The sequence below is a fragment of the Diabrotica undecimpunctata genome, chromosome 8 (assembly GCF_040954645.1).
Source record: "Diabrotica undecimpunctata isolate CICGRU chromosome 8, icDiaUnde3, whole genome shotgun sequence".
Lineage (NCBI taxonomy): Eukaryota > Metazoa > Arthropoda > Insecta > Coleoptera > Chrysomelidae > Diabrotica > Diabrotica undecimpunctata.
In genome coordinates this window covers 128,374,458-128,393,558 of record NC_092810.1, presented here as the reverse complement: position 1 = coordinate 128,393,558, position 19,101 = coordinate 128,374,458, and the positions used below count along the sequence as shown (strand labels likewise).

The 19,101-nt window shown below is 33.1% G+C and overlaps 2 protein-coding genes across 3 annotated transcripts in view; one reads left to right on the top strand and one right to left on the bottom strand.

The window, feature by feature from the left end:
- hiw (MYC binding protein highwire) overlaps positions 1-19,101 on the top strand; it is a 415,280-nt gene that overhangs the window by 170,051 nt on the left and 226,128 nt on the right. The window lies entirely within an intron of this gene.
- Positions 1,231-19,101, bottom strand: part of be (ben) — a 156,186-nt gene continuing 138,315 nt past the window's right edge. Inside the window, exons 3-5 of the mRNA XM_072541010.1 lie at positions 14,366-14,536; positions 11,172-11,464; positions 1,231-10,581 (exon numbers count right to left, since the gene is read on the bottom strand). Of these exons, the coding sequence (XP_072397111.1) occupies positions 9,327-10,581; positions 11,172-11,464; positions 14,366-14,536 (1,719 nt within the window). The 3' untranslated portion in view covers positions 1,231-9,326. The remainder of the gene's footprint in view (positions 10,582-11,171; positions 11,465-14,365; positions 14,537-19,101) is intronic.

The following is a 19,101-nucleotide window of genomic DNA, read 5'->3' as shown; positions in this document are numbered from 1 at the left end:
AGAAATGTTAAAAAAATGGCATGTGTCAGATGAGGTGTCTTATTCAGCCCATCTATATCTCTTTTTTGAATAATAGGTATCATGTCCTGGACTATGCGGATGACCTGGTCATCTTAGCCCATGGCAAATTTAATGACCGAGATAAAATGGAACAGGCTCTGACTGTGGTTACAGAATAAATTTCAGAATGGACTACAGAACTCAGTAGTCCAATATCATAAAATTTATCAGCAGGAATTTAGAGAGATTGGTGATTAGAGGGCTAATTTAGAAGGCTAATCCTAAATAGTACACATTTAAACCTGGTGAGTGAAGTAAAGTATCTTGGGCTAATATTATACTAGAGGCTTACTTGGAATCAGCAGATAGAACGAATAAACAAGAAAACGGTAACTATGTACGTTAATGGTAACCAGATGCACTCATGGAAAAATGTTGGGTTTAAAACCAGACATGTTGTACTAAATCTATAAAATGGTGGTAAAACCAACAAATGCATATCCATTAGCGTTATGGTGGCCAAAAAGTGCCATCCTCAAGCTAAAAAAGATGCAAAAACTTGCTTGCTCGGAATCATAGGGGCTATGAAGCGTATACCAACGGCAGCTATGGAGGACCAATTAAACCTCCCTCCTTTACACATAGTTATAAGAGGAGACCAAAATGGGATATTATATACTGCGAGAAAACTTTAGCAACCTACAGATTAGATCAGGACATAGTAACATCATAAATTAAATTAGGGATACCGAATGAATAATGCTTTCTGACCATATAGTACCCAGATATAGGCTTACAGTATCTTTCCAAATGCAGTACACCCAAACTGAAGAATTATACCTAATATACAAATAAGTCTAAAACTGCAGAAGGATTGGGTGTAGGAATATTCAGTAATTGTTGAAATTCGTACATTTTCATTCCACTAGAAGAATATCTGTATATTAGGCAGAGATTTTTGCAATCGGTAATAACAGTTTTCCTCATTACCAAATTCTGCATCATTCTCATCAGGTAGCTTTCGTATTTGTGTTCTGTTAATCTGTGGCTTTAGTCAATTCAGTCAAGTCAAAGGAGAGCCAATATTAGTGGTCTGTGCAGCCAATTTGGCAGATGAATTTGACAGATGTTGCTTCAACAATATGGCCTCCACCAACTGTCAAAATTCGAAAGTCCTATTGGAAGACTCTGAATATAGTGGGACTTAAGAAATTTAAAAAAAAAACGATCTATGAACTATAATTTTAATAAAAAATTATGTCGAAATCATACATTACGATAAAATACAAAATATACAACTAACACAACATTATCACAGTAAGGCAAGATTATTCTTGCGATATTTTAGATGCAATTTATGTTAAATCAGAAAAAAATAATATACATAGAAATTTAAGTAACATCTGACTTAATTTAAACCGATAAAATTTGTTTACATTTGTTTTCATTAAACTACGTTGATTAAAAACAAGATTATATACATAATATCAAGAATTATTAGAATTTTTCATCAACTTTCACTGCATATCACTGATCAGCAGTTCAAATGTTACCATCTTACTATAATATGCATCATACGTACATAGTTGGTAGTTCAAGAACCACATAAGTTTGTAATTAATGAAATTCAATGGACGTTATATAAAAAAAGTTTTGTCCACAAAATAGAATTTACATTCGTAAAAATATTTAATCTTGTTAGAGGCGTTTCTGACAGATGAAAAATGTATTTACAAAAGTACAACTCTATTCAAAATAGCACTCATTTATTTACATTTATTTTTTTTTGTTTTAGAACGATATCAATTTTTTAATATATTTAATAAAAATCCGTATAATTAGATAATGACTAAAACTAACAATTTATAATAAAAAAATACAGTATTTTGCATATTGGGAGTCCAAAAAATATATTATTTGACGACGTAGTGTTTTTCTATTCTTTATTTAACACTAATTGATAATTCTATAGCTAAAAGTAAATCTGATTTAATGTTTTCTGATCTGGATGCTAAGTTTCTTCTTAATTACAGTCCGATAAGCGAGAAGTGGCTTGTTGCGCGTTGACCAAATTTTATATTATTACATAATTCATTTCTTCTATGACCGTCAAGCGGAAGAGATCGAGACCCTTATATTAAATTCACTACAATCATGTCAAGTTATTAAATCTTTCTTTGAAGCGGAACGGGTACATTTTGGAACTAAAGAAGGGTCAGTGAAAAATAGATGTTTAGGGTCCCAAGCAGGTTAAATTATTTTTAATATGTTTTCAAGTTCACTACAAAAGAAGCTAAGACTTTTAGTAGATCTAAAAAAAGTACTAAAGCTTGAGGCTAATTAATCAGTTAATCCATTTAATAATCAATTAAGCATAATGCAACATTATAAAACATAATGAAACAATAACTTATTATTGACTATAATTTTGCATCTTAAAGCAATAAATGATGTTTTTATTTTAAATAAAAAATTGTTTTCCAGCTTAAGTCAATCAAAAATTATGTATTATTTGCAGCCCCGAGCTTAAAATCAATGCAAATAATAATTGAGGAAGGAAATAGAAAATGGTAGCTTAACTGATGACATAATAGTTCTTTGCTCCATCTAAAAAAACAAAGAGTATTCAAACTAACTGGCGACGGCTTGTTTCGCAGGTCTATGATAAATTTCCACCTTCCACCTGAAGAAAAAATGCATCCGACAGTTAAACGATGCCGGAAAAAGTTTGTAGAAGAAATGGGTAACACTGAAAGCAGAGACACTCTCCGAAAAAAGATTCATAATAAAGGATTTCTTTAAAAAAAAAACAAAAATTATAGACACATCTTAATGAAAAGGCACGATGCAAAATTAAACAATTTTGTATAGAAAAACCGAACGATTGTTTTCACAGATAAGACGCACTTGCATTCGAATTCCGCAAACGAATATAATTTGAGTGATAACAGCTGTACCGTTTCGGGTAAGCTCTGTTTAATAAGGACAAAGGTTAACTATTGTTGCTGCTTCGAGAACTTAGAGAATTACCAGAACTTTTACATATAAAAAAGTAGATGGCTTAGGTAACTAAGCCATCTACGCATCAGGAAGAAATATGGCATACAATGATGAAATGCTTCGTCCAGAATTAAATGATTTGATTAAAGTACATAGCTTCGATTTTTTAAGTATTCAATTGACCGTAGTATTAGAAGTTTTGGACATGAGGTATAACAACTGCCACCGTACCATCCGGATCTAATTCAATTGAACTGGTTTGGGCTGCTTCAAAATTTCGTTGGCACAAGAAATGTTAGCTTCAAAATAAATGATGTTATATCTGATGAATTTCCTGTTAAAGAATGGAAAAAAAATAGTGATAAAGTTGTTTCAATTGACGATACCTTTGTATTAGAAGAACCTTTACTATGCAGTTTTTGATCAAATAATAATTTGCTTTGGTGATGACGCAGCAAACAGCGATTCTGATGAAGATATTTATAGCTCGAATGGATTATTTATTGAACAAGAATAACAATTTTTCAGTTTTAAGTAAGATTTTAACTTTCTATTCCTTTTGTATTCTATAAGTTTAAATTTAAAATCAACCACAACATTTGCAGTTATATTGTTTATAATGTCTAAAATAGTAATATTTAATATACATTGTTTTCGTAACATTCAAATCACAACTGAATTTTTGACGCCGCAACACCGCATTCAAAACAAGCATTTACGCGCAGAGGAGCAGCCACTGATCGCTTGTCGTACTGAAATTATAAAAATTAAAGCGTATTGTCCCGATAACCTATGTGTTCGTTTATCTTGACGTTTAGTTACAATCGTTAAAAAGAATGATGGGCTGATGGTCACTTACAGTAACTTAAGAACGCAGAGAAACTAATTGACATTGAAATTCACGTATAGTAAGTCACATGATCAACTGAAAACACTCTGAAATTAGCATTATTAAGGTAGTTGGTAGAGTCGAGGACCATTGTGTCATTTTGTTTCAATTGATTTGGGTTGGTGTTAGCCGCGTGGAGCCTATGCTAACGCGATCAGGCGGAGAGTACTAAGTATGACAGCTTCTATCTCTATCTGGGGTTTCAGATGGGCGGATAGCAAGTAGTCATCCCCTCTATTTATATCCTCGGGCATGGGTGCCGATGGTGTGATGGACAGGGGGTGCAATTGCACCCCATGTCGGAAAGAAAGTACACAGCTATACATGTACAGTTCTGTATTTTATATTTTGGTTAATAGTATGTGTAGATGCAGAAAGAATAACAGAAGGTCAACTCTACGTCAATCAATCCCCTGTAGAAAGAGTACGCACTACAATTACCTCGGCACCATAATAAATGAAGAATGGACCAACAACCAAGAGATTAGAGCACGCATCGGAAAAGCTACATCCACCTTCAATCAAATGGGGGCCTTCTTCAAGAGTCACAACCTCTCCCTTGATACAAAAGTAAGAATACTGCGATGTTACGTCTTCTCTGTCTTTTTTTATGGTGTTGAATCGTGGACCTTGAACGAAGATATGTGCAGAAAACTAGAAGCATTTGAGATGTGGCTATATCGGAGAATGCTTAAGATCCCGTGGACTGACCGAGTCACAAATGAGGAGGTCCTCAGAAGAATGAATAAGAACCGAGAGGTACTGACCGCCATCAAATCTCGAAAGTTGCAGTTCTTCGGACATATTATGCGAAATGAATCAAGATATGCTCTCCTTCAAGCCATCCTGCAAGGAAAAATATTTGGAAAACGAGGTCCAGGAAGAAAAAGAACATCTTGGTTAAAGAACCTCAGAATCTGTTTCAATACAATATCTGTGCAGCTTTTCCGCGCTGCTGCAGATAAGATAAAGATTGCCATGATGATCACCAACATTCGTAACGGATAGGCACATCAAGAAGAAGAAGTAGATGCAGATGCACCTTCATGAAAATAATGCTGGCAGCACCAATGTCCTCGGTCCTTCTGATTTCTAGTACTTTACGACTTGTTTAGAATAAAAGCCGAAAAAAATTGATGATTTTCCAAGCGATATATAATTTAGAATTCCAATGTTCTGCCATACAGAATAAAAGAAAATACCAGATGCAATGATGCTATTGGATTCGAGTTTGGATGAATGATTAAGTATACACCACAAGAATAGAGAGAGACGGTGATGGATCTTTAAGAGCAGGTGGAAATTTTCCTGGATAATTTTGGTAAAAGTGGTCCTGATGCCTTCCTTGGGAGCAATCAAATTTAATATATCTATAACGGAGTGAATATAAAGAAGATGGCAGATTCACAAGGGCTCGAGTCCGAAAGCACGTGTATGTGTAGAAGAATTTAGATTTGGATGAGTAAAATTTTATATTTTTAAACTTGTAGAGAATAACAATTAGAAATAAATAACTCTTAAAAAGTAAAAAGTTCGTCGTTACGATTGGCGGGTTCAGGTATAAAAGTGGTTCGATGGATGTAACAATTATTAATGACAGAATTAGTGTAGTAAACCTTATATCCATATATGGTATAAAAAAGGGAGGGTGTTTTGACCGTCTTCTTCTTAGAGTGCCGTCTCCCTACCGAGGTTGGCAATCATAATAGCTATTTTTATTTTTGAGCTTGCTGCTCTAAACAAATCAAACGATCTGCATTGATATACCAATCACATTTTTACCGTGAAAACAGATAATAAATGTTCAACGTACCGAGGTATAATTTCAGTTGTAAGGGATATGATTATATATCTAAGGACCCGAAGGTTTCTATGAACTTATCACCAATGACATGGGAATAGGGGGAGCTCATCGGGGTTTCACTTCCACATGTTCCTATGACGATATTATTTAAAAAGAAAAATAGATAGAAGAATCAATTTTGCTACAAGATCAAATAGCACTAGAGACTTGTTGTCTAACTACAAATTTGTTGACTAAATGATCATCTCAGAACAGCGAAAGAATCCTAGATAGGTCTTGGTAAATAGAGATGACACATCGAAACTTACAGCAATGTCTTAGGGGTCAACCGTTAGGAAACAAATTAACCTAAAGATGTGTATGAATTTGTGGACTTAAGAAGTGGGACCAATAAGAAATTGACCATGGAACGAAACGGTACGCTTTTATTTTGAACTTTGGGAGGGTAAATTCGGGGATTCTGAATAATGTACGTAAATCCGACCAGCCGTTCGTTTTCGTCTATAATTATTTAAGTTACCGTGACCAAGAGCTCATTTTTCTCTGGAAGAAGTCACATATATTGTCGAAATTAACCCAAAAATAGGTCGTTCAAACAAGATACTGCTCAAACCCTGAAAAATTGATCATTCTGAATCTGTTGTGGAAGCGTTAAATTTCATTTAAACTATTGCAGTTATTCAAAGGTATTCCTCAGTATAAAATAAAACAAAATTTTTAAAAACATGATTAAAGTTTTTCGACAAAATCGAACTAAGGAATGTGATCCTTTGACTTAATAAAAGAAACATACCAATAAGTATAATCAAATTTAACGTATATGAAAATAAAAACAACTACAGAAGAACTCTGTGATGTACAGAAATATCTAAGTAAGCTTTTTTGAAGTTAAGCTAGTCATTTTAACAGTATTAAATTACTTAAAAGCGTCGAACCATCTAATGACTGATCGCCCATTCAGTGACCAGCGCAAAATCTGCTCTAATAACTTCGAAACAGCATTATTAACCAAACACGACAATAATGTTTCTTCTTCTTCGTTTTATATAGACATGACTGTCTGTTTTTCAATGTGCCTCCAGTAAGTTGTCGTCCCATCGTTTTCGTGGTCTTTCTACTTCTCGTCTTCCTATTGGGGAACTATCTCTTGCCCTCTATACCACTCTATTTGTTGTCATTCGGCTTATATGATCGTTCCATTCGACAATAATGTTGAAAGGAGTTATTTATAAAATATATAAGATGCTATTTTTGCTCAATTCTTATATTCCTAGAAATATCAAAAACGAAATCGATATAGTATTTTGTCCAAAATGTAATGGATCTCAAATAGAAGATAGTATTATAATGAAGTTCTAGTTGGTATTTTCCAATTTGAAGTTCCAGAATAATAACTTTAAGAACATTTTGAAACACTAGACAGTTGTTATCAATAAAGTATGGTACAATTGATTACTATATCATTTAAAATGGCATCAATCTATTCGATCGTCATAGGTTGAAACTGTTATTAAGAAATAATATTCAAATGTGAATCCAATTTGACATTTATTTCCGTTGATAAGATGTAGAGGAAAAGAGCTGCATAAATTTTGAGATATGGCAAGATCGCATCGATGTACATCAAAAAGTTTAATGTTTTATTAATATTCAATGTGGTGCTTCAAAAGACGTCTTTAAGATGGAACAGATGAATTATCAGAGACATCCTAAAATTAAACAACTATCGATTGTATTGGTTTTTCAAAAGATACTAAAACTGAACATCTCATCACCACACCTTTAGAATAACGAAGAAGTTCCATTACGAATACCAAAAACCAATTTTTTCCAGAATTATCTATGACGACAACAATGAAGAAAACTAATCCCTGAAGATGTATGAGCACTCAAACATAGAATTGGTGGATATTATGTTATGCAGGAATGATTTGGTATCAAATGACTTCACCAAGCTCTTCAAGCATTGGTTCAACAGCATTTCTCTATCATACAGAATGTTTTAAAAAATAATTCTTCTGGTTTTCTTTAATTCATAGATCTCTTGTACTACTCATCTATGTATATTGGTCACCACCAGCATATTCTAGTATAAGTACTACTACATTCAATTTTTTGTTTTTTAAAAGGAGAGGTTAGTCTTTGTATGTGGGTATATTTTATTTTATAAAAACCCTTAAAAGGGCAACATTAAAAGCACGAACGTTTTCGGAACAACTGTTCCATCATCAGGTTAAAATACAGGTTACCATGCCTGAGCCACCAAAATATTTGGGTAAAAACCCTTTAAAATGTAATGTGTTACCAAAGATTGTACATGATGTTAATAATATTATATGATGTTTAATATTTTAATTAAATTTTACTTCAGGTTATAATATTATTAACATCATGTACAATCTTTGGTAACACATTACATTTTAAAGGGTTTTTACCCAAATATTTTGTTGGCTCAGGCATGGTAACCTGTATTTTAACCTGATGATGGAACAGTTGTTCCGAAAACGTTCGTGCTTTTAATGTTGCCCTTTTAAGGGTTTTTATAAAATAAAATATACCCACATACAAAGACTAACCTCTTTTTGTTATACGTGGTATACAGCCAGCTGCAGGAATTATTTTCCTTGTGGATTTTTTTTGTTTTTTGTCCGAGATCCGAGCCAATCAACCCACTACAGCCCTTACAGTGAAGTGAATGTACTTTTCCAGGTGGTCCGCTTGGCTATCCGATCGATTTTAGATCAAGATATTTTGTTATTAATACAATTTCTATTGCATGAGCTAGCTATATGATTATGACCATAGAAAATCTTGTACAACTTAGTTTTTTCATAGGAATTTGTCATAATCATTATTCACTGTTTGAACAGTAGTTCATTTGCCAATTGCCAACCGTTGCCAATTTGAAAAACAAACCTATCTCGCGTCGTCATCTGCAGCAACTCATCACTGCAATCTTAGATTTCTCCTACGCCTATTTCCTACAGGTATCGGTAGTAGGCTTCAGAAATAGAATAAAAATGGTTTTCATTCACTCTTGATAGGTAGCCTGCCTATCTTAGTCTACCTGTTTGTCTGAAGGGTATATTCCTAATACCGGCTATTTCTCTCTGTTTTCTTATAGATCTCGAAATTAAATCACCTTCTCCAGGAGCTGTTTTGACCAGTGCAACAAAGTGAAGTTTTATTTGTCACCAAAATTTTAATATCTTATAAACCCAATATTCTACATAAAATTTTGATTATTCCAGAATATAACACAAAAGAAAATTAATGGAACATGAGTCAAGCACACTTTAAACATATCATGAGGTATAAAATAGTGATTTGGCAAAATATTACAATCCATTTTGACGTGTATATTATTGGCCGCCAACGTTCATCAAAAGTAGTCAGTTAAAAAAGAGGAATACTACATAAAATCAGATTCTTTTATGAGTTGTAAAACAATTATATGGAAGTAATATTAATTATAAATACAATCCAATAAAATTTATTTCATATGTAAATTTATATGCGAGGAAAACCAAAGAGCGCCTACAATTCAAAATGTTACAAACCACACACCATAACCGCAAAATAATGTAGTGTAGGTTTATCACATTAACTACCACACACAATGAAAATAAAATTTTACAACTTAGTAGATGGTCCGGGTAGCGACAACCAATCATTTTTTACATTATTTAACGTCTCACTTGGCTTTAAACAGTCTGTACTATTTTTACTATTGTCATATTTATCAGTTTTGTTTTTCAGTTCCGAATAAAGATGAACAGCGGCATCTGTTGGTTCAGAATATTCTCCTACTAGGGATGGTTTCCCGTTTATATTCGGTTCTGCTTGCTGGGAAAACTTTTCCTCCATTAATTTTAAGATACTTCGTGCACCAGATGATGACTCCTTTTCTTCTTCGTAAGGAGGAGGAGGAATTTGTAAGTTTAAGTTGCCTAGTTCTTCATAGAGATGCGCTTCTTCCTCTTGTCGGTTATTATTTTCGTAGCCATCGTCTATTATGAACATTTCGTAGAGACGTTCGATCATTTCTGAAGCGTCTTGGTGAGTGTTTGGATCGTCCAGTCTCTTCGCTAGAACTTGAAGAAATTCCAGCGTTAGTTCTTCTGGAATTTCTAGTTTTTCATTCTCATCCACTGTTACTACTGTACCTTCCTCTTCTATACTTAGATCGTTATTGTTATAATGTACATTTCTAAAATATCCTTTTTCTTTGAGCCATCTGCTACCTCTAATAATTAAAATAATAAAAGTGACAAGTATTGCTAAAACAAATAGTCCTATAATTGTTATCATGAATATCAACCAATTTTGTTTGGTTGAATCATCTTCTTCTAGAAAAATTTTGCTGGTTGTATCTACTACCCTAGTTTTGCCTTCGTAAGGTTCACAAATTGTTAAATTTTTACAAGCTTTTTCAGTAAAATTTTGAATATTGATTATACCTATTGGTAAAGAAAAGCATTTTGATAATAACTCATTAACTGTACAAAAACTCGTATCTTTAATCAAAGGTATTTGATTAATAGAGGCAACTTTTTCAATCCAGTTGTCTATGGAACAATCACATGACTGATTGAAAAAATTGTCATCGAATGTTAAAATAGAAGAATCTACATTGGATAAAAAAGACAGCGCTCCTTCTTCGACAGCATAAACCTCGTTTCCTCTAAATGATAATTTTTCGTTTTCGTTTCCGTGTGTCGCTATCAAAAAATTTCGGTGTAGATGCTTGATTATGTTCTTGTCCATGCTGACAGAGTTCCAGCTATGAATGGTAATACCTGATGGATATATGTTGAATATTTGGTTGTGGTTAATTTCACTTCTTGCAATTGTAGCATTTATGGCACCGGATTCTATATCTGTAACACTAAAATAAAAAATACATTAATTGGTGGGTAATAAGTTTACAATAATATTTAAGAATGTTTATGAAAAGCAGGCAACCAGTATTACATAAATATACGTACATAATAGGATAGACCAATAGACAAAAGGTTAGGAAAAAAAACTTCGTCCCAAAATGTCCTACGTCAACTTGTTTTTTCTTTTAAATTTGTAAAAAAATCAGTCTTTCTGAATATGAAAATGGTTAAAAAGTTATTTTAATTTTTTATAAGCAAAAAATCGACATGTTTTTGCCAACTTATTTTGCAATATTTAAAATTGTTTTTCCTCGTTTTTTTTTTTAATAATATTAATAGAATAATTCTTCTTCTTTCAGAAGCTACCCGTATCATTAATATAACTTTATAATTTTCTGACTTCGTTGCAAAAAAAATTTAATTTGGACTAAACAAATTAAATAATTTTTAAACCATTTGACCGATCGACTTGAAATTTGGATCATACTTTAAGCACTACAAGACCCAACATTGTATGTAATATACTGGTCATAAGTTTATTTTTAAAAAAGTTACTTCGTTTCAAACTTCTTAGATTAATTAGTGTCATACTTACATGGAATGGCTTAAAGAAAAATTGCCAAAAGCTGCAAAAACTGCCTTCGATTGTATCCTAGAAATATTACATTTACTGATTTTGAAGTCGCAAATGAGAGACCTTTCAGCGAACGCCGCTGTTTGAATATTTTCGATACTGGAATTAATCAATACAATTGATGATATCTGTGTCGCTTTAAAAGCATCCGTCAATATGACGCCAATTTTGCAGTTTTGGAATGATACGCTTGCTAAAGACTGTAGAAAAACTTCTCGAGGTATCTTCGGAATTTCGACATTATCGAAGATTATCTAAAATTAAAATAAAAAAAAAACATTATATTTTATTTTGAGCAATTTTAAAGTAAAAATATTCTATACTTCATGTTTAATTTATAGCAGATTGGAAAAATTTGTCTTGTGTTGTATTAACATATTTTCCACATCGTTATATATCTAAACTCCTGGACAAAATTAACGTACCACTCATATTTTTCTCAATAATCTTTATTTAATGATAATTTACCGTACGACAAGTTGCCTATGGACCTTGTTTGACAGTGACAGTTGTTAGGTAAGCTAATAATTCGCGATTGAAACTGAATGTAGAGGGCAGGTCGATTGCAGTGTCATGGCCGATATAAATGGTATAAACAACTAATGTTTACCATTGCTTTTGCATGTTTAGTTTGGTTTAAGACGAGTTATTTTTATCATTTAAAAATGGAAATTAGCTTAATGATATCTTTGAGTATTGTGGTGAAGCAAAGAGACCATTGGTTGAAGGGGAAGCAGTTTTCAAGTGATGAATTCTTAAATTTTAACTTAAATATTTGGAACTCGCTTGTGTATTGATGAATCCAGAATCCTATTTTGTGTATACCTGGGAAAACCCAGAGTATAATTTTTTGTGTAATGTTTGTCTTACTATCAAATATATGCATTATTTTATATTATGCATTATGTTTTTAATATGCCTTATGTTAATTTTTATTTTATACTATTTTTTGACATGTCGTAAGTACTTTATTGTATATTAACATAAATAAATAACTTGTTGAGTTTATTGTAAGATAGTTCATTTGATTACATGAAATCAACCTTAACTTGGAGAATCACCTGTCAAAAAAGATCATAGCACATGATTTGTCTTTAAAAGATTCCGTAATAAATCATGAGGAAAAAACCTCACGATACTATCCCAACATGGTAAGTATTTGTATTTCTGTTATTCAAGAAAATAAATTATGTATTCTCAGTATGTTATTGACTTAATGATAGTGGTATTTTCTTTTTATTGATTTCCTCTTTTTCCTAAGTTTTCCAGTTTAGGAAAGAGAAATAGAGAAATATCTTTTGTCGATCTTGAATTGCATTGAGGAACAGAACAATATCGATTTGATTTAAAATACTTTAACGTAGTCACAGTATATTGCTTTATAAAGAATATTCTTTTACAATATACTGTGACATAGTCATAATGCTGAAATTTACTAAAAAAATTTAATAATTCTATTCAAATCAACAGCTGTCTGGTTTGTTTATACCACTTTTAGTAGTTTAAATTTATTCCGCCAGAGGTCAGATACTTTGTTTTCAATCGCGAATAGTCTTGTTTTAACAATAATTTGTATTAAACTTCGTTTTAGACTAAAAGTGAGTTAAACTTTTCATAAAAAGTGCCGATTAAAGCAAATTGCTTGTGAGAAACAAGCTTTTTATTGTGATATTTTTCATCACATGCATGTTTGGAAGTTCATTTACATAAAAATCAAATAAAAAAATGAACCGCCAAAGAAATTTGTCAATGGAGGAGGCAGTGCGAGTATCGACTCCCCTAGATGAAGGATATTCAATGCGATACGTTGCAGGTTTGTTAGAAAGACATCATTCCAGTATCAGTCGCAAGGTGAGACGATATAATGAAACAGGGTCGTATCATCGAAGATCAGGGCAAGGGCGAAAACGTTACACTAATCAAATTGATGATCGTTTTTTGACACAACGTGCTCTCAGAGATAGGAGAGTCACCAGCAATTTGCTAAAAAAGGAGCTAGCAGATGTTCGAGATGTCGCGATATCGTCTAGAACAGTTAGAAGACGTTTACATGAAGCAGAATTGAGCAACAGGAAACCGGCCAAAAAACCCTTCCTTGCCAGATAACACAGGGTTCAGAGATTGAATTTGGCAAGATTGCATCAAAATTGGACCATCGAAGATTGGAAACGAGTTCTTTTCTCCGATGAGTCTAGAGTAAGCCTAAAAGCTGCAGATGGTCGTGAGCGTGTCTGGCAAAAGCGAGGAGAAAGGTTTGCCAGTTGCAATATCTCCCCTAAAGTACCTTTTGGAGGTGGCTGTAAAATGTTTTGGGCTCTAAAATATTTGTTTTGAAGCTCGTACGGAGTTGGTCCCCATACATACGAGGTCTATGAATGCCCATTATTACTTAGACAACATTATTGTCGAACACGTAATGCCTTTTGCTCCGTTTCTTGGACCTAATTTTTTATTCATGCAAGACAAAGCTCGTCCTCATGTGGCTCGACAGGTTATTGGCTACCTAAATGATGTTGATATTCCCTTATTAGAGTGGCCACCTAACAGTCCAGACATGAATCCCATAGAGCATCTATGGGACTATCTCAAAAAAAGATTCGAAGTCGTAGACCCCCTATTGTTGGACAACCAACTCATTGAGGCCGTTATTGAAGAATGGGAGAATATTCCGCAAGCTTTTGTTGAACATTTGATATCAAGCATGCCTCGACGCATAAATGCAGTCATAAGAAGTAGAGGAGGGCCTACACGGTATAAGTGTTGACCCAGATGCATTTTATTGTGTTACTTTACTGATTTTTTTCTTTTTGCAATTTGCAAAAGAGTTAGGCTAGCTTATTTACCCATTTCCGGCAAAAACAAATTTTTAAAGAAACAATAAGGCAAATTAAGGTCATGATAAAGTCATGTTTGATTTATTTTGTGTTCATATTGTAAATATTTAGAATAATTAAAGTGGTGCGTTAATTTTGTCCAGGAGTTTATAAAGCTCTATGTATATCTCTTATTAATATCGTATTAACTACAATCCAAAACAACAAAGGAATTAGTCATGTCATGTTTTTTAATCGGAAAAGTGAACAATTTTTTTACACATAGAATTAAAAGTATAACTACCGCAATGAGTAAACAACTGTTTGTGTGCGAATACTTACAACTGTAACAGGTCCGTGCCTAGCAATAGTTTTTTGGTTTTTAAAATCGAAAGAACGCTCGTATAATTTTAGCAACTTGACGTTCTTGAATGTGCTATTGTCGAGTTTGCTGAATGCTGCTGGTTCAACGCTGACATAATGTACATTGAAGACTTCAATGGAAACGGAACTCTAAAATTAAAAACAATGATGATTAGCTTATAATGATATCCAGTTAGTGCTAAAGTTAAAAATAATAATTTCCGTTATAAACTTAAGATGTTTGACACAGTTTTACTGAAAAAGCATAGAAAATCCTTTAAAATGAGAGTTTGTAAAGTTATTTTTGTTAATTTGTTGCTCATTTGTTGGAAAAATAGCTTCAAAAGTAGACATTTTGAAAATTATTAATAACATTAATAATAAGAAGTTTCACTTAACAGTTATTGCAAGATTTAAATTGTTTATCCCAGAAAGCTTTTATCTACAACGTTATTATACGTAAATTATTAGGTCTACATGAATTTTGAAAGCACAAATTGAAGAGAAAGGTTTATTTTATCAAATTAAATCAGCGACTAAAAAAATTATGTTAAATATTGTAAAATAGATTTACAGAAGTACTGTGATTTTAAGATTGTTCTGAAGCTACTTACTTGTGGCATGTTAGAGTAATTACTATTTAAATGGGAATAAGCCACAATAAAAGGTTAAAGTACGTTTATTGAAGTTTCAATTTCCACTTCGGAAATCGTTCTCAAAATACAAACATTACTAAATGAAACAAATTTTGTTTTTTTGTTACTTGGTGAAAAATTCTTCTAATAATTTAATTTTATCTTACTCATTTATATTGACAATTCAGACATACATTATACATTTTAAAGTAGACGACTTTAAAATGATATTGCCAATATTGTTGAGTTGCGTTCCTGGGACGACTTTACTTGTTATATAGTTCATTCGATTACATGAAATCAACTTTAACTTGAGAATATCCGTCAGAAAAAATCATAGCATGTAATTCGTCTTTAAAAAGACAAACACATGCCATGATGACAGTAAAAATCTCCTGTTAGTGATTCCATAGTAAATTATTAAAATTATTAAAATTCGTTCTTGGAGGAATAGCGGCGAAGGAGATCTGGATGACTACACTTTGCGCCGAGGCTGAAAGCCTATATAAACTCGGCGACAGCTTCAATCTTCACAAGAAAATTAAGGAAATTGCTGGTGTCTTCAAGAAAAAACAAGTCACTGGTATACATAATGACCAAAATGAATTAATAACGGACCCTAGCGATATACTTAATACTTGGAAAATGTACACAGCCAATTTGTTCAATGATGACAGAACACAAAAACCACCACAACTGGGAGACCATTTGTATGGCCCAAGTATTTTGAAAGCTGAAATTGTACACGCTATCAAACTATTAAAAAGTAACAAAACCCCAGGACCAGATGATATGTACGCAGAAACAATCAAGTTACTTAATGAAGAAAACCTAGACATTATTGTCAAGCTCTTTAACGACATCTACGATACGGGCCAGATTCCAAAAGATTGGCTTCGATCTACATTTATCGCCCTACCAAAAACACCACGTGCAAACTTCTGCAAGGACCACCGACTAATAAGCCTAATGAGTCACTTTTTGAAACTTTTCCTGAGAATACTTCACACTAGATTGTTTAAGAAATGTGAAGAGGTCAGTGGATGGAGTCAGTTTGGTTTCAAAAATGGACTTGGCACGAGAGAAGCGATCTTTAGTATGCAAACATTGATACAGAATTGTTTAGATCAAAGAAAGGATGTTTTTATCTGTTTCATCGATTACGAGAAAGCATTCGATAATGTAAAACATGAATTGATGATAAAATACCTACAAGAGTTGGGATTGGATGCAAAGGATATAAGAATCATTGCCAATCTGTATTGGAATCAGACAGCAACAGTACGTCTTCAAAATTCCAACGAAACAGAAGATTTCTCCATTAAAAAAGGAGTAAGGCAAGGTTGTATACTGTCTCCAATGCTGTTCAATTTATACGTAGAAAAAGCCTTCGCAGAAGTAGTGGAAGACTCTAATAAGGGTATTAAAGTTAACGGCATATTTATTAATAACATCAGGTATGCCGATGATACAGCCATAGTGGCAGATAACATCGAAGATCTTCAATGCCTTTTGAATGATCTAACTCTTGCAAGTGAAGCTCGGGGTTTGAAAATAAATATCAAGAAGACAAAATCAATGATTATAAGTAGAAATGATTACCCCAACGCAAAGATATATGTCTCTGGAGAAGAAATCGAACAAGTCAGGCAATTAAAATACTTGGGATGTTTGCTGAATGAGGGTTGGGACCCCGAGAATGAAATAAAGAGCAGAGTTGAACAAGCCAGAAATGCTTTTTTGAGGCTTCGTAAGTTTCTGACTGATCGCAAATTGGACTTCAACCTCCGATACAAGATGCTTAAGTGTTACGTGAGGCCTGTTCTCCTGTACGGAATGGAAGCATGGACGTTAAAGGCCAGTTCTATTAACAAACTTGAAGTGTTCGAAATGTGGTGCCTGCGTCGAATGCTCAGAATATCATGGACGGACAGGGTCAGAAATGAGGAAGTACTCAGAAGAGCGGGCTTACAGGATAGGGAACTTTTTAATTATGTAAAAAGTAAGAAGACTGCATACTTGGGGCACATTATACGAGGAGAACGATACACTTTTCAGCAACTGATACTCGAAGGGAAAATAGAGGGTAGGAGAGGTCTCGGACGTAAAAAAATGTCATGGCTGCGCAATATTCGACAATGGACAGGAATCCACAGCTATGAAATGCTTCGCAATGCTGCTAAAAACAGAATTATTTAATCCAGAATATTTAACATCTCACCTGACAAGACGATGTACGGTGGACGCCTACGCAGAAATGCATGGCACCTTAAGAAGAAGAAGAAGGAGGAAAAACATTTGTTAACATTTGTTTTATTAAAAAATGATTATCTTTTATTGTTTATAAATAAGGAATTTTCAACAATCGATCGAATAGAACAGAACAACTTAGAACGAGATCCTACGGCATACACAAGGAATAATACGAGGAAAATAACAATACCATACATAAAAGGATTATCAGAAAAACTTAAGGGGATAGGAAATAAATTCAACATTTCAACAACATTCAAAACAACAAACACATTGACATATATTTTGTCTAAAACCAAACCTAACAATGAACAAGAAAGGACAAATAACTGCATTTATAAAATACCTTGTGAATGCGATCAGTTTTATTTAGGTGAAACATCAAGGCCATTAAATGTTACAATAAGTGAACATCAATCTTATATTAAAAATAGAAAATTTGATAGATCTCAAATATGTAAACACGCATGGGATAATGCACATAGGGTTCAATGGAATGATTCAAATATAGTCCTAAAGGAAACGGATGGTAATAAGAGAAAAATCAAAGAAGCTGCTCTAATTATGCTAAATGAGACCAATTGTGTCGCAAATTCCTCGACACAATGTAGTAGGATCTGGTTACCCATATTAAAAGAGGAAGTTATTAATAAGAAAATACCAGTATTAGTAAGTCGGTAACATATAGAGGATACATAATTTATATATATTTTTTAAATAACAAACATATAAAATCAGAATTTGGTGTTTTTTCTAAGTGTTTTCATCTCTGCTGTTTATAACATCCAGTTTGTCCTGTCTGTGTCAGGTCGTGTTTCTACCGCGTATGTCATTATTGGTCTGATGACTATTTGGTAAATTCTGCCTTTCATTTCTTTCCCGATATTTTTATTTCTCCATATTATTTTATTTAGGCAACCTGCTACTCTGTTTGCTCTATTCACTTGATCTTCCATTTCAGTTTCGAGATTTCCGTAGCTAGATAATGTGATGCCTAGATATTTACACTCCATCACTTGTTCTATTATCTGACGTTTCAGTTCCAATTAAATTTTCTGGCGGTTATATTAAATTGGTGCAGCATACGTTGTAAATCATCTTCGCTTTGAGAGAGTAGTGTTGCAGTTTCGCAACGATATATAAACATTTGTAATATGAACAGACTTTTTTGTGTTAGTTTTGATTCTCCCCGTAGTATATTTAAACGAGATTTGCGTGTACAAGGGCACAGCAGTTTTAAGGGCTAAACATTCCAAGACAAGCCATCTGCGAGATAAGGGCGAGTTCCATATGCCAGATAAGAATATGTGTTTTTGAAGTTAAGATCAGCGCGTGAAGACACTTGCCAGCGGTCCTTTGACCAAGTAGTCGGTTTGATGCAGAAAAGTTGAAATTAGAAATTTTGTGGTTCCTGTTATTCGTCCGTGAAGACATATTTTTTGCGGTGGCCGGAGTGCCATCTTTTCAATGGGTAAGGAACAATACACCATTAATCTATGTTGCTGGATATGTAAAGTACGTGCATTTGGTATTGTCATTTGATATTTGTTTGGAACTTTATCGAATTTGTGCCGCGATCGCGATTGAACTTGATTGAGAACATTTCATTACCTTTATGTAGATTTGTATATTTTTCATATTATAATAATTTCACTATTCTTTTGTATATATATCACAGTGTTGTGTATTTTATTACCTAATATTAACTCATAATGTGTATTATGAGTATACTTTTGCATTGAGTTTAATAATTTGTTTTTATATGACATATATATTCATATTTTTTATTTTTTGTATATTATTTCTATCTATAACGTGGTATATATA